The sequence below is a fragment of the Amblyomma mixtum genome, chromosome 6 (assembly GCF_055824585.1).
Source record: "Amblyomma mixtum isolate Tamu chromosome 6, ASM5582458v1, whole genome shotgun sequence".
In the NCBI taxonomy this organism is placed as follows: Eukaryota; Metazoa; Arthropoda; class Arachnida; order Ixodida; family Ixodidae; genus Amblyomma; species Amblyomma mixtum.
The window spans coordinates 128890499-128904129 of NC_143017.1; the positions used below are offsets into that span (position 1 = coordinate 128890499).

A 13631-nucleotide genomic window follows, 5' to 3' on the forward strand; every position below is an offset into this window, starting at 1 on the left:
CAGGTACGCATGCATATCTAAAAATATGGTTGGCTTTGTTTTGCAAGCACGATACCAAGAATAGCGCTGAAATTCAGAGCACCATTCATTCGCTTTTCAGCAACACATGACATCCTTGCAAAAGCACTGCATGGGCTTTTAAAGCTGCAATCACTTGAGCAGTTCTTGAACTTTCACAAGAAAATGAAAGAATTTACAACACATGCCCACAAAGCAGTCTTTTATTTTTTTATCTGGACTAGTGTCACTCGTACGGGAAAAACAAATTGTACAGTCTTCTAAAGCAAACAAAAAAAAAATTGCATGAACACTCCTGGCGGTCCCTCTCACAAGCACACACATGGGTGGTAAAATATGTTCGAGTTTCCGGAATCGGGCTTGGGATAACCGCAGGCTGTTTCAAAGATATGCTTTGCATGAAATATAACGACGAGTCCACTTCACCCAGTTAATCGTAGTCGCTGAAACTGCGCATACAAATGCAACACTGGTTCGGGGTTTCTGGTAGAGTGTCGCGAACAGTGAATGGCACTCTGTTCTCATTTGAAAGCACAGTAATGCACGACCTATAGAACACGACAAAAATATCAGCCAGTGTGCAATGTCCTTCTGAGGATTTGTCTTCACAAGAAAGAATATACAGTGAATTTTGGCTAAGAGATGTTTCATAAAAATGTAGGAGTTCCCAAAAGATTGTTCAGTATTCAAAATGTTGAGGCAAACCGGACAAACAGCGCAACAAATTACAGTTGGTGATCAATACGCTGTCACCTCACTGTCTTCTAGCCATTCTGGTCAACTTAGTTCGAAAGAGCAACTTTCCTCGGCAGGCGGGGGTTCATGGTTAGGTCCCGGGGCCAGGATGAATTTTTCTTAAACTGCTTTTGGTTTCTGTGAAAGTTGTATTCCTTTTTTTTGCAGCCGTTTGGCTGCGCTTGAGTGGATGCTAATGACTAATTACTCTTACTACATACCGTTTTTAGTGGTGGATGACGTTCTAAAAGGTAAAAATTGAGGCCATTTGTTCCATGTGAACAGAATTTTCACGCCTGGTGCGCAGCAGTGCTGTATCCACTTCAGAAATGTTTTGTTATTCTCGCATTATGTATTCAGCTATGAATGCCGCAACAACGGAGTGAGTGGATCTAATAAGGCAAACGATCGCCTTGAAACCTCCCTACATTTTCCATCTTTATATAACAAGCGAGTCCAGAAAAATCCACGTTCTCAGCATAGTAACACTGGTACTATTATTGCCGATTCCTGCCCTCTTAAGCTCCGAAAATTCACGAGGCAGTAGATTACGAGTCCTGTCAGTACTTCTCCTACAGTTGTCGTACCGTCATTATTATCCTGAACAAAAACAAGTGAACCTATGTAGACGGCATGAACGCAATTAAACACTAAGAAAAATTCAGTGACCACACACGCTTGTTGCTACTAGCGGAGAAACTAGTATATGCATTAGACAGCTTTAATTTAGCACCGACGTATAAGCGTGGGTGTATACGGGATTGGCCCTTACCTGCTGCGGTATACGTCTAGGTTAGTACGCAGCCACTATGACCAAACTGTCTATTAACTCCAAGTGGAGAAAGAGGCGCCCTGCACGCTTCTACAGTGCTGTTGACGGCGCTCCTTTTCAGTGGCGCTAATAGCTATGCTGCTGACGTCAGTTTCTTTCTTCCATTGTTGCCGCTTATTTATGGCTTTCTTCTGCATCCCGTAACCTCATTTTTTTTCTTAGGAGGAGGGGGGGTCGACTGAAGTGCGTCCAGTACGGAACAAGTCCAAGAGAGGACAAACTGTTACAGTTTAGTGGCATGCTGCTGCCCTCGTTCGCCTGCCACAAAACTTCCTAATACGTTAGTTGCTCTGTAACTCTATAGAGGGCGAAACAGGCTCCACTGCTGCACACTGCCGTCGGCGGCGTGCATCAAGGCGTCCTTACTCGCTGAAGCTAAAACTAGAAAGCAACGCACAGACGCAGCTATAGAATTTGTTTCGATTTTCCGTCGTTACTTAAGATTGCCGCCAGAGTTTTCGTCCGCAGAGTTGTTTATTAAGTGCTTGTGACACTCGAATTTTCACTAAATGCTCGATGTCGCTACTTTTTTCTATCGTTATTGATAGCTGGCTCTCTGAAAGGACGCATGGTCGTTCTCGACTGAGCAGCACTCTACTAGGCGCCAAGAATGAACGCGAAGCTGTCTGAAATAAAACAAGCTCTCTTAGTGCGACTGCCACCGGTGCAACTGAGACGTGTAATTAGCGATATAGCATCGAGGGAGCGATGGCTCTGAGACGAATGGTGATGGCGTCTAGCATTAATCTAAAGTGTTGCTACGCAAGAGCCGGCAGTGTGATAAAAGACTAGTGCCGCCATTAACGACCTAGCACTCACGAAAGTGCAACGTGGGAAGAAAACGTTCGCTGCCGCATGTCTACTGTTCCAACGCAGCTTGTACCTGGAGCCAGAAGAGGTTGTTCAGGGCCTCGCTCGAACCGTCGGGCGGTAGCTGAATGTAGGTGCGGGTCTTGATCAGGTACGCCAGCATGGAGGTCATCTCAGACTCCTCCACGTCGTTTTTCTTTATGAACACCAAGCCATCGTTGCGGTCGTTCTCAAAGAGTCGATGCTGCGCCAGGCTCAGCTCAAACATACACCAGCGACTGCGGCAGAACTCCCGGCTCAGCAAGAACAGCGACACGCGGCTCTGCGTTATGGCACGGCAGATGTTCTCGGTGATCTGGAGGCCCGGGATGAAGTCCCGGTCGGCCACGCAGAGCCGGAACTTCAAGGGAGTCAACTCGAGTTTCGGGAGCAGCACGTCTCGCACCCACTCGGATTCCGAGGCGTGGTACGAGAGGAAGCCGTCCCACAGAAAGCGTCCAGCATGTGTGTGTCTTCGATATCCTTTGATGGCTACTTTGAGGTACAGCAGGCTGTACATGAGGTACCAGCGGTTCCTGTAAACGGCGTAGCCAACCAAGGAGGCGACCATGATAGAGAGGAGTGCAGGAACACCGTAAACCCTGTAGTAGTCGGACGGGGCGCAGTCATCCTCATTCCAGGGCACTTCGAGAACCAGCCTTCCCTCGTGCTCGTCAGGTTCCTTGCAGAAAAAGCAGGTGCTACACTGGGTGGGGTGCTTCTGCAGTGCAGAAAGAAGGTTCCTCAGCTGGCAGCTGGAACAGTCCCAGGGATTCCAACTGAGGTTCACGTAGTTGACGTGGTTGATGTCACGCAACATGTCGTCGCTTATTCTGGATAGCACGTTGTGCGCTAAGAGGAGGGTTTCGAGTTTGCTCATGCGGGCGAATATAGGTGGCTTCCACTTAGATATTCGATTATACACAAGATTCAGGTGTTCGATAGGCGTATATTCCACTGCGTCAAGTCCTAGTTCTTTAATCTCGTTCTGAGAGAGTATGAGCCGCTTCAGAGAAACCAAAGTTGAGAATATTTGCTGGCCTTCGAAATGCGCGATCCGGTTTTTATTGAGGTTCAAAAAAAGAAGTTTTTTAAGTCCCTTCACGTTTTCTCCATCAAAAGACTTTATCTTGTTGCCAGCCAGAGAGAGGCTTTTGAGGTTTTCCAGGCATTGAAATGGAGACCCAGAGAGTTGCGTTATGTGACAGTTTTGTAGCTGAAGGTTCTTTAGCAGCGGAAATCCACAGAAGGCGCGATTTGGTAACGAGCTGAGATTGGTTCCACTCATAATTAGGCGCTGGACGCTGCTGTTCTGCTGACAATTCCCGGGGCAGTATTGGAACTCGGTGTCACGTGTAACATCGGTGTCCGACATGTCCAGTGTTTCTAGCCGCTTTAAGGGAAAAATTGCTTCTGGAATGCCGGCCAGTTTCGTGCCGATGAATGAAGCATGCCTGAAATCTGGGTTCAGGTCAAAAGCAAGTGGATGGATCTTCTGTACGGGCGTCTGGAAAAATTCGAAGCTCTCGAGTTCCCTGAGTTGCGGTATTTCTCTATGTCCGATAGTGTCAAAGTTGCATTTATAGAACAAAAAGTGCCTTATGGGAGTGAATACGGCGTACCTAAAAAGCTTCAGAGGGATCTTCTTGACTGTGTCTGCGAACGTAATGTTCACAGCCTCAGTCGCGGCGGAGAAAATATTCCAGTGCTTGAAGAACTTAAGGGCTACGGTGAAATCTGGCGCAGATGTAAAGTTGTGGCTATAACGGTCGACGAAGCCGTAAACATCAAAGATGCAGCTCCTGTCAGCTCGAGTTCCGTTGCAGACGGCGACAGCCACTTGCGGAGGCTTGCTGAACGTGACGTTGAATGTCATCTGGCGAATGTATAAGAGCAGAGCGTAAACGCTGTAAGGTCCAAAATTTTGGCCTTCACCCGTCATGAACCGGTCGTACTTCTGAGCCATTTCTCGCGGGAAATAATCCCATTTCTTAATCTTGACAGAACGGAGCGACAGGCATATGACACCACCCTCTGGAGTTTTCGCGTCCACAGGTTCGTCGGACACGAGCAGCTGTTCCATCGTCAACGTCTCCGGGTTGGCAGGGATGAAATCCTGTCGAAGCTGCAACCCGACGAGGATGTTACAAATGGCGTGGACGTATCCGTTTTCGAAGGTCACGTTGCAGTGCTCAAACTTATGCAGCAGAGTTGTCTGGTGAGTGATTTGAGCGCAGTTGAATGTCGTGCTCACGCCATAGGCTGCAGTCACGGCCCACAAAAGTAATGCCCCAGTTTTCATGCACATCTCGACCTGAAACAAAAGAATGCGACCTTGGAACAAACCAGTGAGCTCATTTTTTCCCAGACCCTATTTACTGCGAATAACACTTTTCGCAAAGTCTTGTCTCCATTGTTATGTCCGAGGAACGCAAGTCTTTTGTAGCACGTAGTGGGAAAACTTGCACTACTGAAGGAGAGTTTGAGCAGTGAAGGACTCCAGTACAGCAGTACTATACGCAATATGAAGTGTTTCGGAGAAGCCCGCCCGCATTTTGTAGTGGAAGATGGCTTCTGCGGTATAGTAATACCAGTGTTGTCGGACAGTAGTTAATCAGTGAATTGTGTTAATTAGTAAGTTCACTAATTTTTATAGTTAACTTTGTAACTAATACAGTTGGGCGCCTGGTTGCAATTACATGATTTATAGCCGTGGTTAGTAATTGCTAACTTTGTAACTAATGCAGTTAGGTGCCTGGTTGCAATTCTAAGTTCGTAACCAGTGGTTAGTAATATCCATATCGATGACTGTAATTTGGAAAACGTCATTACCCTCGGCGTTGTGGCTCAGCGAGGCTCGGCTACTTCGCGCCAAAAGATGCCCGCTCACTCTGCTGCTCACGTGTCAAGTGACCTTTCTTTTCTCCAAGCACAGGAAATCCTGACAAACGGTTCCAAATTGTATGGCTGCCGGCACAGGCTGCGTGGTGTAGAGCACTCAAAATCGGATAACTCACCCCGTGAATTTTGAATGTTTCATACATACCACTGATCTTTTATGGCTATCGGAAATAGTCGATGTGAGCGCAGAAAGTGTTTTGTAAGCAAGATTACCTGCGAGGAATAAGTGTCTGCCATGATAATCGCTTTGCTAGCGCAGAATCTTTCGGGACTCTCTAGTTTTCACGAAATTACAAATATAAAATACCCACGTTTAGTTATGCCATGTTCGCTACCCGTGGCCAGCAGAAGACGCTCGTTGGCATATACAGAGAAGCCGCGCAAGCGCGTGGGCTGTCACAGCGAGCAGCGCAAAGGAAAACAGCGCGGGTGTAACAGAAGAAATCAGGTGACACGTGCGCCACAGGGTGCCCTTCGCTGGAGGGCTTTGCTCTGCGTTGAGCCTCAGCGCCGAGGGTAATGTCGTTTTAAAAATTCCGAAAATAGAAATGGCTGTTACAAACGTTCGACTATAAATTTCTAATTGCAGCCGGGCGACGGCTGTGGTAAAGTTAACTAAAAGAATTAGTTAATCAGATCACTAGCTAACAGGGCTTTCCTGTTTTCTAATGTCCATCAGTGCTCATATTTATATTCCACAGAAGCAGTTTTGCTTCTCCACAATGAATAGGACCCTTCAATTAAACTTAGTGGACGATATCACCCACATGGTGATATTAGGCATGGCATAAGCATGACTTGATTAACACGTATGACCTGCAAAGAACAGTAGCTACGCTCTCCAATGCCGGAACAGTTCTATAAAAATTATCTGTCGGATTATTGTGATACCTGGCTGCCATGGTTCTTTCACACATGTGCTCAAACTCCCACATCTGTGATCGACTGCAGGAGTTTCACAGTAGTACACGAGATTTTAAAGCACTAAGATAGCGGCACTTGAAACTGTCTTCATAACGCGAAAAATACGCACCTTTCTGTAGCAGTGCCTACGATGCTGGGTGGAGGGGCGTATGCTGGAGCAGGGTTGCTTTCGAAACGCCGTTCGGCAAAGTCGCGCCACAGACTGCACGCTTAGAAGAATTTCATCCGCGAACAGCGGCGTTTATCGCTGCCTACGCGTACAAAGGAAAAGGATGCGGAGTCGGAAGACAAGAACGCTCCGAAAATAAGGCAGCGCTTACAAACACACAACGACGGTGGAAGTGACACCGACGACGAGGACGTGTGGACACGGATGATAATTGAGCGACAGATATGAAGGCGTCAGTTCAGGATGAGCAGACGCGGAACACGTTTTTGTGCGTTTTACATGCTACTTGAAAGACCGCCGTTGGAAGCTGATATGCCACGCCGATAATAGAAAGGTCAGGGGGGGGGGGGGGGGGGGGGGTGAACTTGTAGACATCGCTCCAAATACCAGAAATTTATGTAGCCAATTTTTTAGCCGCTTTGCTTGTGTTCCCGACTTTCCTTTGCAAAGCATTGGGCGTCCGCCACGTCGGCTAAAAGCCAACTTAAGTTTTGAGGTTTATTCTCCTTTTTCGCAAATGAGGAACCGAGACTAAAACCTGTGGCTTCAGCTTGGCCAATGGTCCCGGCTCCTTTAGATTACTGACAGCACAGGATGAAGACGGCAGCTATAAAACATTAGATATGATTACAAAAGGAGGAGGACGACGGTTAAACAGTATTCCATAAAATTACAAACGAAGATACATGTTTCAAAAGTTTACAGTAGTCACACCTAAGAATGTAAATAAATGAGCAATTCAGAAGCCATATATACACATCATGAAATAACAGTAAAATAATGCGCGATGTGAGCGAAAAGTCACAAATACTCACTAGGGAAACACAATGCAAGCAACACTGCAAAAAATTACCAAAAACATCATATAAAATTCTAAAAGTCAGAACTTTCCCTGAAAGCAATCTTGAATTGTGGTTTTGATTTACATGTTACATCAGCATTTTCCGCACTTAATTTGTTTAGCAGAATTGGAAGGTTAAAGCATGAGAATTTATTCATTTAGTAAGCTCTTAGTGTTGGAGTAAACCGAACTTCTCTGTGTCATGTGTCCCTGCAGCTGTTTTTTTATTGAAGGTGTGCAAGCAAAATAAGGAGATTAACGGGCGATTTAAGTTAGATTTAAACTTAATATCACGCAAATTTTGGAAGAATATCAAGCTTTATAAAAAAAGAGTGCAGAGAATGTCTGCCACATACTAATCTGTGCGAAAGCGCAGGTTTCTGCTAGGTATGAAACGACTGTGAGCGGGAAGTGCTGCCGGACGGAGCGCTCGCGCTAGGCAAGCTGCGAACAAACCACCGGGCAGACAATGGACAATTTTACTCGAGGTTGGTACCCATCGGATTAGTGCTTACGCAGTAATATTTCTAGCAGGAGAAGTGAATGGACAAGGCAACCTTTATTCGAGAGTAAGCATCGAGAGCCTTTTATTTTATTTATGGTTGCTACTTTCACACCAATTTATTGCATCCTACAGACACTCGGGGTTAGACTGGCCGCACTTCACTGCAGCATCCTACGAAAGCCATTCACAGAGGCCTCATACGAACATAGCGTTTGAATGTTTTAGCGTACGCTCTTTTCAGCAGCGTTATATTTCCCACAGGGTGTTGCAGCGGTAATTGAAAGAACCTGACGTTGCGCGGGGGGCTGGCAGCTGAGAGACCAGAGGCGGTGGGTACGTCAGCAAGTCCGTCAGTCAGCTAAAGCCAGTGGCGCCTTGGACTAGGGGTGCCACCCAAGTTTCTCGAGCAACCTTCCTCAATTCAAATAAAAGTTTTCTATCTCTCTCCCTCAGCAAGATCGTGCGTTATCGACCGAAGGAGATAATATTTGAGACTTGAAAAGAGAAAAAACGACTTTGCATGTGATTTCTGCCTGAAACTTACTTCCAGTTTTGTGCACGGCATAGAGACTACCTCTAGGTATCTAGGCATGGTGAGCAGGGCATTCACAAAGCATGTGTGCTGTAGTCTCGTCGCAGCTGTAGCTAGCACATGCAGGGTTCTCAGCCGTACCGACCACAAAGGAGTAGTGGTTCGTGAATGCGACACTAGTACACAGGCGAAACAGGGGAGAGTGGCTTCACGTCGTGGTGGACCACGTGGAAGCCAGAGCTTCAGATTAGAAGTGGATTAGCGATTTGAAGTTTATTAGAAAACAGGCCGATAACGGCCGATGAAGCCTTAAAATTGGATGTTGCTGCTAATATAGTCTAGAAAGGTTGAAACGCTGTAAATTCTGCAAAACCCTTCGTGCGCCATTTTAGAAAATATTTGCTGAAACAGATAACTGTACCGAGAAATTGACGTAAGCGCATAAACTGTGCCGATAACTTGACACAACCTCGAATAAAATTATGTACGCTTAACGTCAGGTGCCTTCCTTTACATTTCCCAAACCAACTATGTAAAAGACAAGACCTGAATCAGGCTGAACTACACAACCTTTCTACTATTCTTACCTCCTTCCCTCTAAGCAATCGGAAGTTTAACGCCCGAAGAAATGCTCCATTAAAGATAACAAGCTTGTAAGCACTCCTCAGTCACCATTTTTTTTTATTTCAAGTCTTTTCGAATAGCAGCAGAATTACCATTGCAGAGACTACATAGCAGCAGGGCAGGGCTGGGAAGAATTAAAGGCGCGCGCTTTGAAAGCATCTACCTAAATGATGACATCAGCTACAGATGGCACCAGCGAACTTCGTAGCAACCAGAAAAAAGAGAACGCACGGCAACTTTCAAGCGTAAAACAAAGAAAACATGTTTCATGACATGTGCAAGTATCGAAATGTCCTGTGTGCGCGAGTTAATAAACTTTTACCAAGAAATAATGCAGAGCGCACATATACATACCGTAAAATGTGCATTTCTTAATTCAGCCGATCTATTTATAGCGCAGCCAATTTTGCATATACGAGCTAAAATGCCTTAGATAGTCTTGATGTACAGATTTCTCGGCTCTTCACATGGCTTTGAGGAAACCCAGCCAAAAAGACGTAGGATGAGAAGGTGAAGGCACACAACGACAACAGGGTGTAACAGTTTCACCTTTTTGAAGAGGGCACCCTCCCAGCTAGAGTAACAGGGCATGCGCAGCAGAACCAGCACCAAACATCAGACAGTAGCAACACGGAACATTGATATCAAATCTATTGCCAGTGATCGACCACCGGTCCTGCGGCCGAAACGGCGGCTTTCAAAAGAAGTGAAATTTTCGCAGCCCAGTACGAATTCCCTCTGAAGCTTTACAATTAGTTCGAAAATGGCTTAAAAAATTTCAACACAGACCTCTGTAACGATTACGCACACAATTCCATGCATCTTTGTTTCATTGCATTAAAGTCAAGGCTTGAGAATGCCAACTAGAAACGAGCGCGTAACATAATGCTGCTATATAGTGGATTTTTTAGCTGAATGGAGAAATGAACCTCGGGGCGGTTACATTTCGTTCCTAACAGACGAATTTCAGCACACTGTTTATGTCCTTCACAGAGGAATTTCTTGTGTGGGCATTTTTTGAAAAGAATTACAGCCGCCAGGATACCTCAAAAGCTGCTGTCGTAACACGGTTCGCTCAAAAATCTTGATACCAAAATATTGGTGTCCATTTTTTGTTGTTTAGCTATTTCTGATTAAAGGGACTATGCAATAAATTATTTGAGACTACGTAAAGCCGACGGGAGACAGGCATTCCATCTGTCGTCAGCCCAGAGCAAGAATTTTTGAGCATCAATAACAACGAAGTTATAGACGGTTAAAAGTTGCGCTCCTCCTCTCCCCCCTAGCCCGTTGGACAAATCGCTCGGAGTCTCTAAGAGGCCTCTGAACAAACCCGATGTCACGAATGCAAGCATAGCTTCCGCGCCGAATGAACGGGCAGCAAGCCGCAACCTTCATAGTGAACGCGCCCTGCATGTGCGCGGCGTCGTTCGCCGCTCACCGCGTGATTCCTGCGTCCCCGCAAGGCCCCACTGGGCCCGAAGGAGACGAGCGTGAGGCGCTGCCGTCGCGCGCTGTATCTAATTGGGCAGTGGCGTACATCGCGAGGAGGAGGTTTCAAGGCGAATGCCTTTAATGCCTCATCGTTGTCGACCGAAAGTTGTCGACAGAACGTTGTCAGCAGAAGGTTGTCAGCAGAGGTGTCACGCTTTTCGGTTGGTCGAAATGGTTATGACGTCAGAGTGCGCGGATTCGCAGTAATGAAGTCATGAATGAGGTCACCCACCGATGCCTGACGCCCTCTCCTGGAGGAGACGACAACTAATAAAATAGTTGTCCGCTCCGACAGGGGGCGTAAGGCGTCCGTGGGTGACAACACTACATACCTCATTACTGCGAACAGAGCCATGGATACAACAGTACTCATCGAAGCAGAGAGCGAGTCGTACTAAAGAAGCAGTCAAAGTCGGCAAAGTGTGTAGTTGTAACGTGTAGTCAAAGTGTGTAGTCAAATAAAGCACTAGTACAGCACAAACAGTCCCGCAGTCAATGCCAAACATTGCGCCAGGAAAGGCTTTCGCCTTGCAGCACTTCAGAGAGACATAGTGCCCCCTGAATTTTTTATTGGGCGCCGTCTGATGGCGCTACGTGCGCGCCAATCGAGGAGGGGATTTTTGGCTCACGGTCAACGCCGCCGACGACGACACAGGCTTTTCTACAACACGGGGCCCTTAACACTGTCGCGTTAACAATGTCGGCCAGGTGTAAATCACAATCCGAGGTCATTTACTTGCTAGATCCCTTTGCCCCGCGAATACATTGATCTCTAGAAGACAGTGTATACAGTGCTATGCCTGCAGACAGCAAGTATTTTGTTGTTCCCACTAGGAACAAATTGCGCTTAAGTACAACATTAACAGTATATATGATACATCTATATGGCGATTCTGTTTATTCAGCGAACAAATAAGGGACCACAGTGAATAGTACTCCTAATTAAACTCAATAGTCAATGCCACACACCTGACAAAATTGCGCAAGGGATAAGCACGACTTCATTAACATGTCTGATTGGCGGAAACCGTGGCCATGCTTTTGAGCGCCGGAATAGTGTCATAAGAGTTCTACATAAGATAATTATTACACTTCGATCATTGCCCCGTTTCTCTCACACACGTGCTCAAACTTTCACAGTCGTGACCAATTGCAGCAGATTCAGAGTAGTATACTGAAATGCTGCAATAAAGCTGCACTTAAAACTATTTTCATAACGTGAAAAATATGCACCTTTCTGTAGAAGCGCCTACGACGCGGTGTGGTGACGCGTATACGGGACAGCAGGTTTGCTTTCGAAACGCGGTGCTGCAGCGACTGTTCGCTGGGACGAATGTCGACCGTGAACATCGTTGTTTATCGCCGCCTACACGCAGACTGGAAAAGGATGCGGCGTCGAGAAGCGGCACGACGCCCAGAGCTTGCAGCAGTTACGGTGGAAGTAACAGCGACGACGAGGACGTAAAACCGCCTGCGCTTTTTTCGGGACAGATACAAAGGCGTTGCTTCAGGATGCGCAACCGGAACTCGCGTCTTTGCGCGTGGTGGGGAAAACGCAAGCGGGAACTGTGTGGCTGCTTGAAAGGCCGTCGGTGAAAGCTTGCGGGCGCCGCTTATGATGAAAATGTCACGCTGAAGATGTAAACATCGCACCACGTCCCTGAAAATTCTGCAGCCAAATTTTTACACGCTTTGGTTCTACTGAGAACTTTCCGGTCAGCTTAAGAACAAGTATACAGTGGAAACTTAATTCGAGAGTACGCACCGAGAACTTAGATTGTAACTTAGATTATATATGCTTGCTACTTTTGCAATTTATTTTACCGTCCGGGTACTCGCAGTTAGAATGGCTGCACCTCATAACTGCAGCATCCGCACTCATGAAAGCAATGTGCACGGATCTCATGTTAATTTAAATGTTTCAGTGCTTTGCTTATGCTAGCCTCGTCTCAGCTGCGTTACACATCCCACAAGGTAGTACGATGATGGCTGACAGACTGGTGGTAGTGGGTACGTCAGCCGAATCGTATGTGGTCGACTCAAGGAGCGAACATCTGGAACTTGAAAAGAGAGAAACGACTTCGGATTTAATTATTGCCAGCAGTTTTCTTTTAGTGTTCGCGGACGGCAGTATTATAAATAACACTTGTCAGTTCATTTTGCTAAACGTCCACTGCGAAAGAGTACTAACCTAAAAGAGAGCGATGTGAGAAATATTTTGCATTGTGCACCGCAGCAAAACTTGGCCACCTGAACAACTACCAGTGTAGCTTGTGGCTGCGCGCTCAACACAAGGCGACTCTGCCACGGCGTAAAAAATGTAAGCAAGACGCGTAATAGTTGCGCAAGTAGAGGGAGAAGAATGAATATTATAGGAAACAGCTCTTCTTGATTTCCAAAATATTGCTCGTTATTAGGCCATTATAACATATGCCTTCTGATATCGGAGGTCATTGATGCATGCAGCGCAACAAATTTGGCCACGTCAGAAACAACAGTGCTTGTATACTGCTGCGTGTATGTGTGCGTAATTTATGCGCCCTTAGATGGAGCATATGTCTGTCGAATTGTTATCTGCTTGAAGCTCTGTATCATTTTATCGAGAAAAATAAAACGCAGAGAGGCTTAAAGGTTGTAAGACCTCGAAAATTGTCAATGCTATATATATAGAAACAATTTGCTGAAGGGGCTAAACTGTGCCAAGAACTTGGCAGTACCTATATTAACACTCCTACTGCTTAAGATAAGCTACCTCATTACGCTTCGACTCAGCCGAAATATGTAAAAGACGAGAAATCAACAATTCTTGCCTCCTTCCCTTTGAACTCTGAGATCAATAAAACGTCCAGAAAAATTCTATTAAATATAGCAAGCGTGTTAACTTTCCTCAGTTGTGATTGTTTCATGGCATGTACGTCTTTTTAAATGCCAGCGAATTTATCTTACAGAAGCCTACACGGAAAGCAGCGCTAGGAAGAATTGAAGGCGTGCGCTATGAAAGCGCCAGCACAAATGATAAGAGTTGCGACAGATGGCGCCAGGGGATCTGTCGAAGTACGAGCAGGAACGAGCGCGGTAAATTCAAACCCTGAAACAAGGAAAAATTACCCTTTCATGAAGCTCGTTATATACCAAAACGTTATGTGTGCTCGAATGATGATACTTTCATCAGCAATCAGTGTAGAGCGCCCACATTTCTCTCATATC

General features: G+C 46.1%; 1 protein-coding gene across 1 annotated transcript; it reads right to left on the reverse strand.

Annotated features, from left to right (window-relative positions):
• Positions 1-362: 362 nt before the first annotated feature.
• Positions 363-6446, reverse strand: LOC149340383 (uncharacterized). Its single transcript, XM_089551230.1, has 2 exons — positions 6369-6446; positions 363-4748 (listed from the first exon to the last, which is right to left on the reverse strand). The coding sequence occupies exon 2, from the start codon at positions 4740-4742 to the stop codon at positions 2445-2447; it is 2298 nt and encodes a 765-aa protein (XP_089407356.1). The 5' UTR covers positions 4743-4748; positions 6369-6446; the 3' UTR covers positions 363-2444.
• Between the last annotated feature and the right edge of the window lie 7185 nt (positions 6447-13631).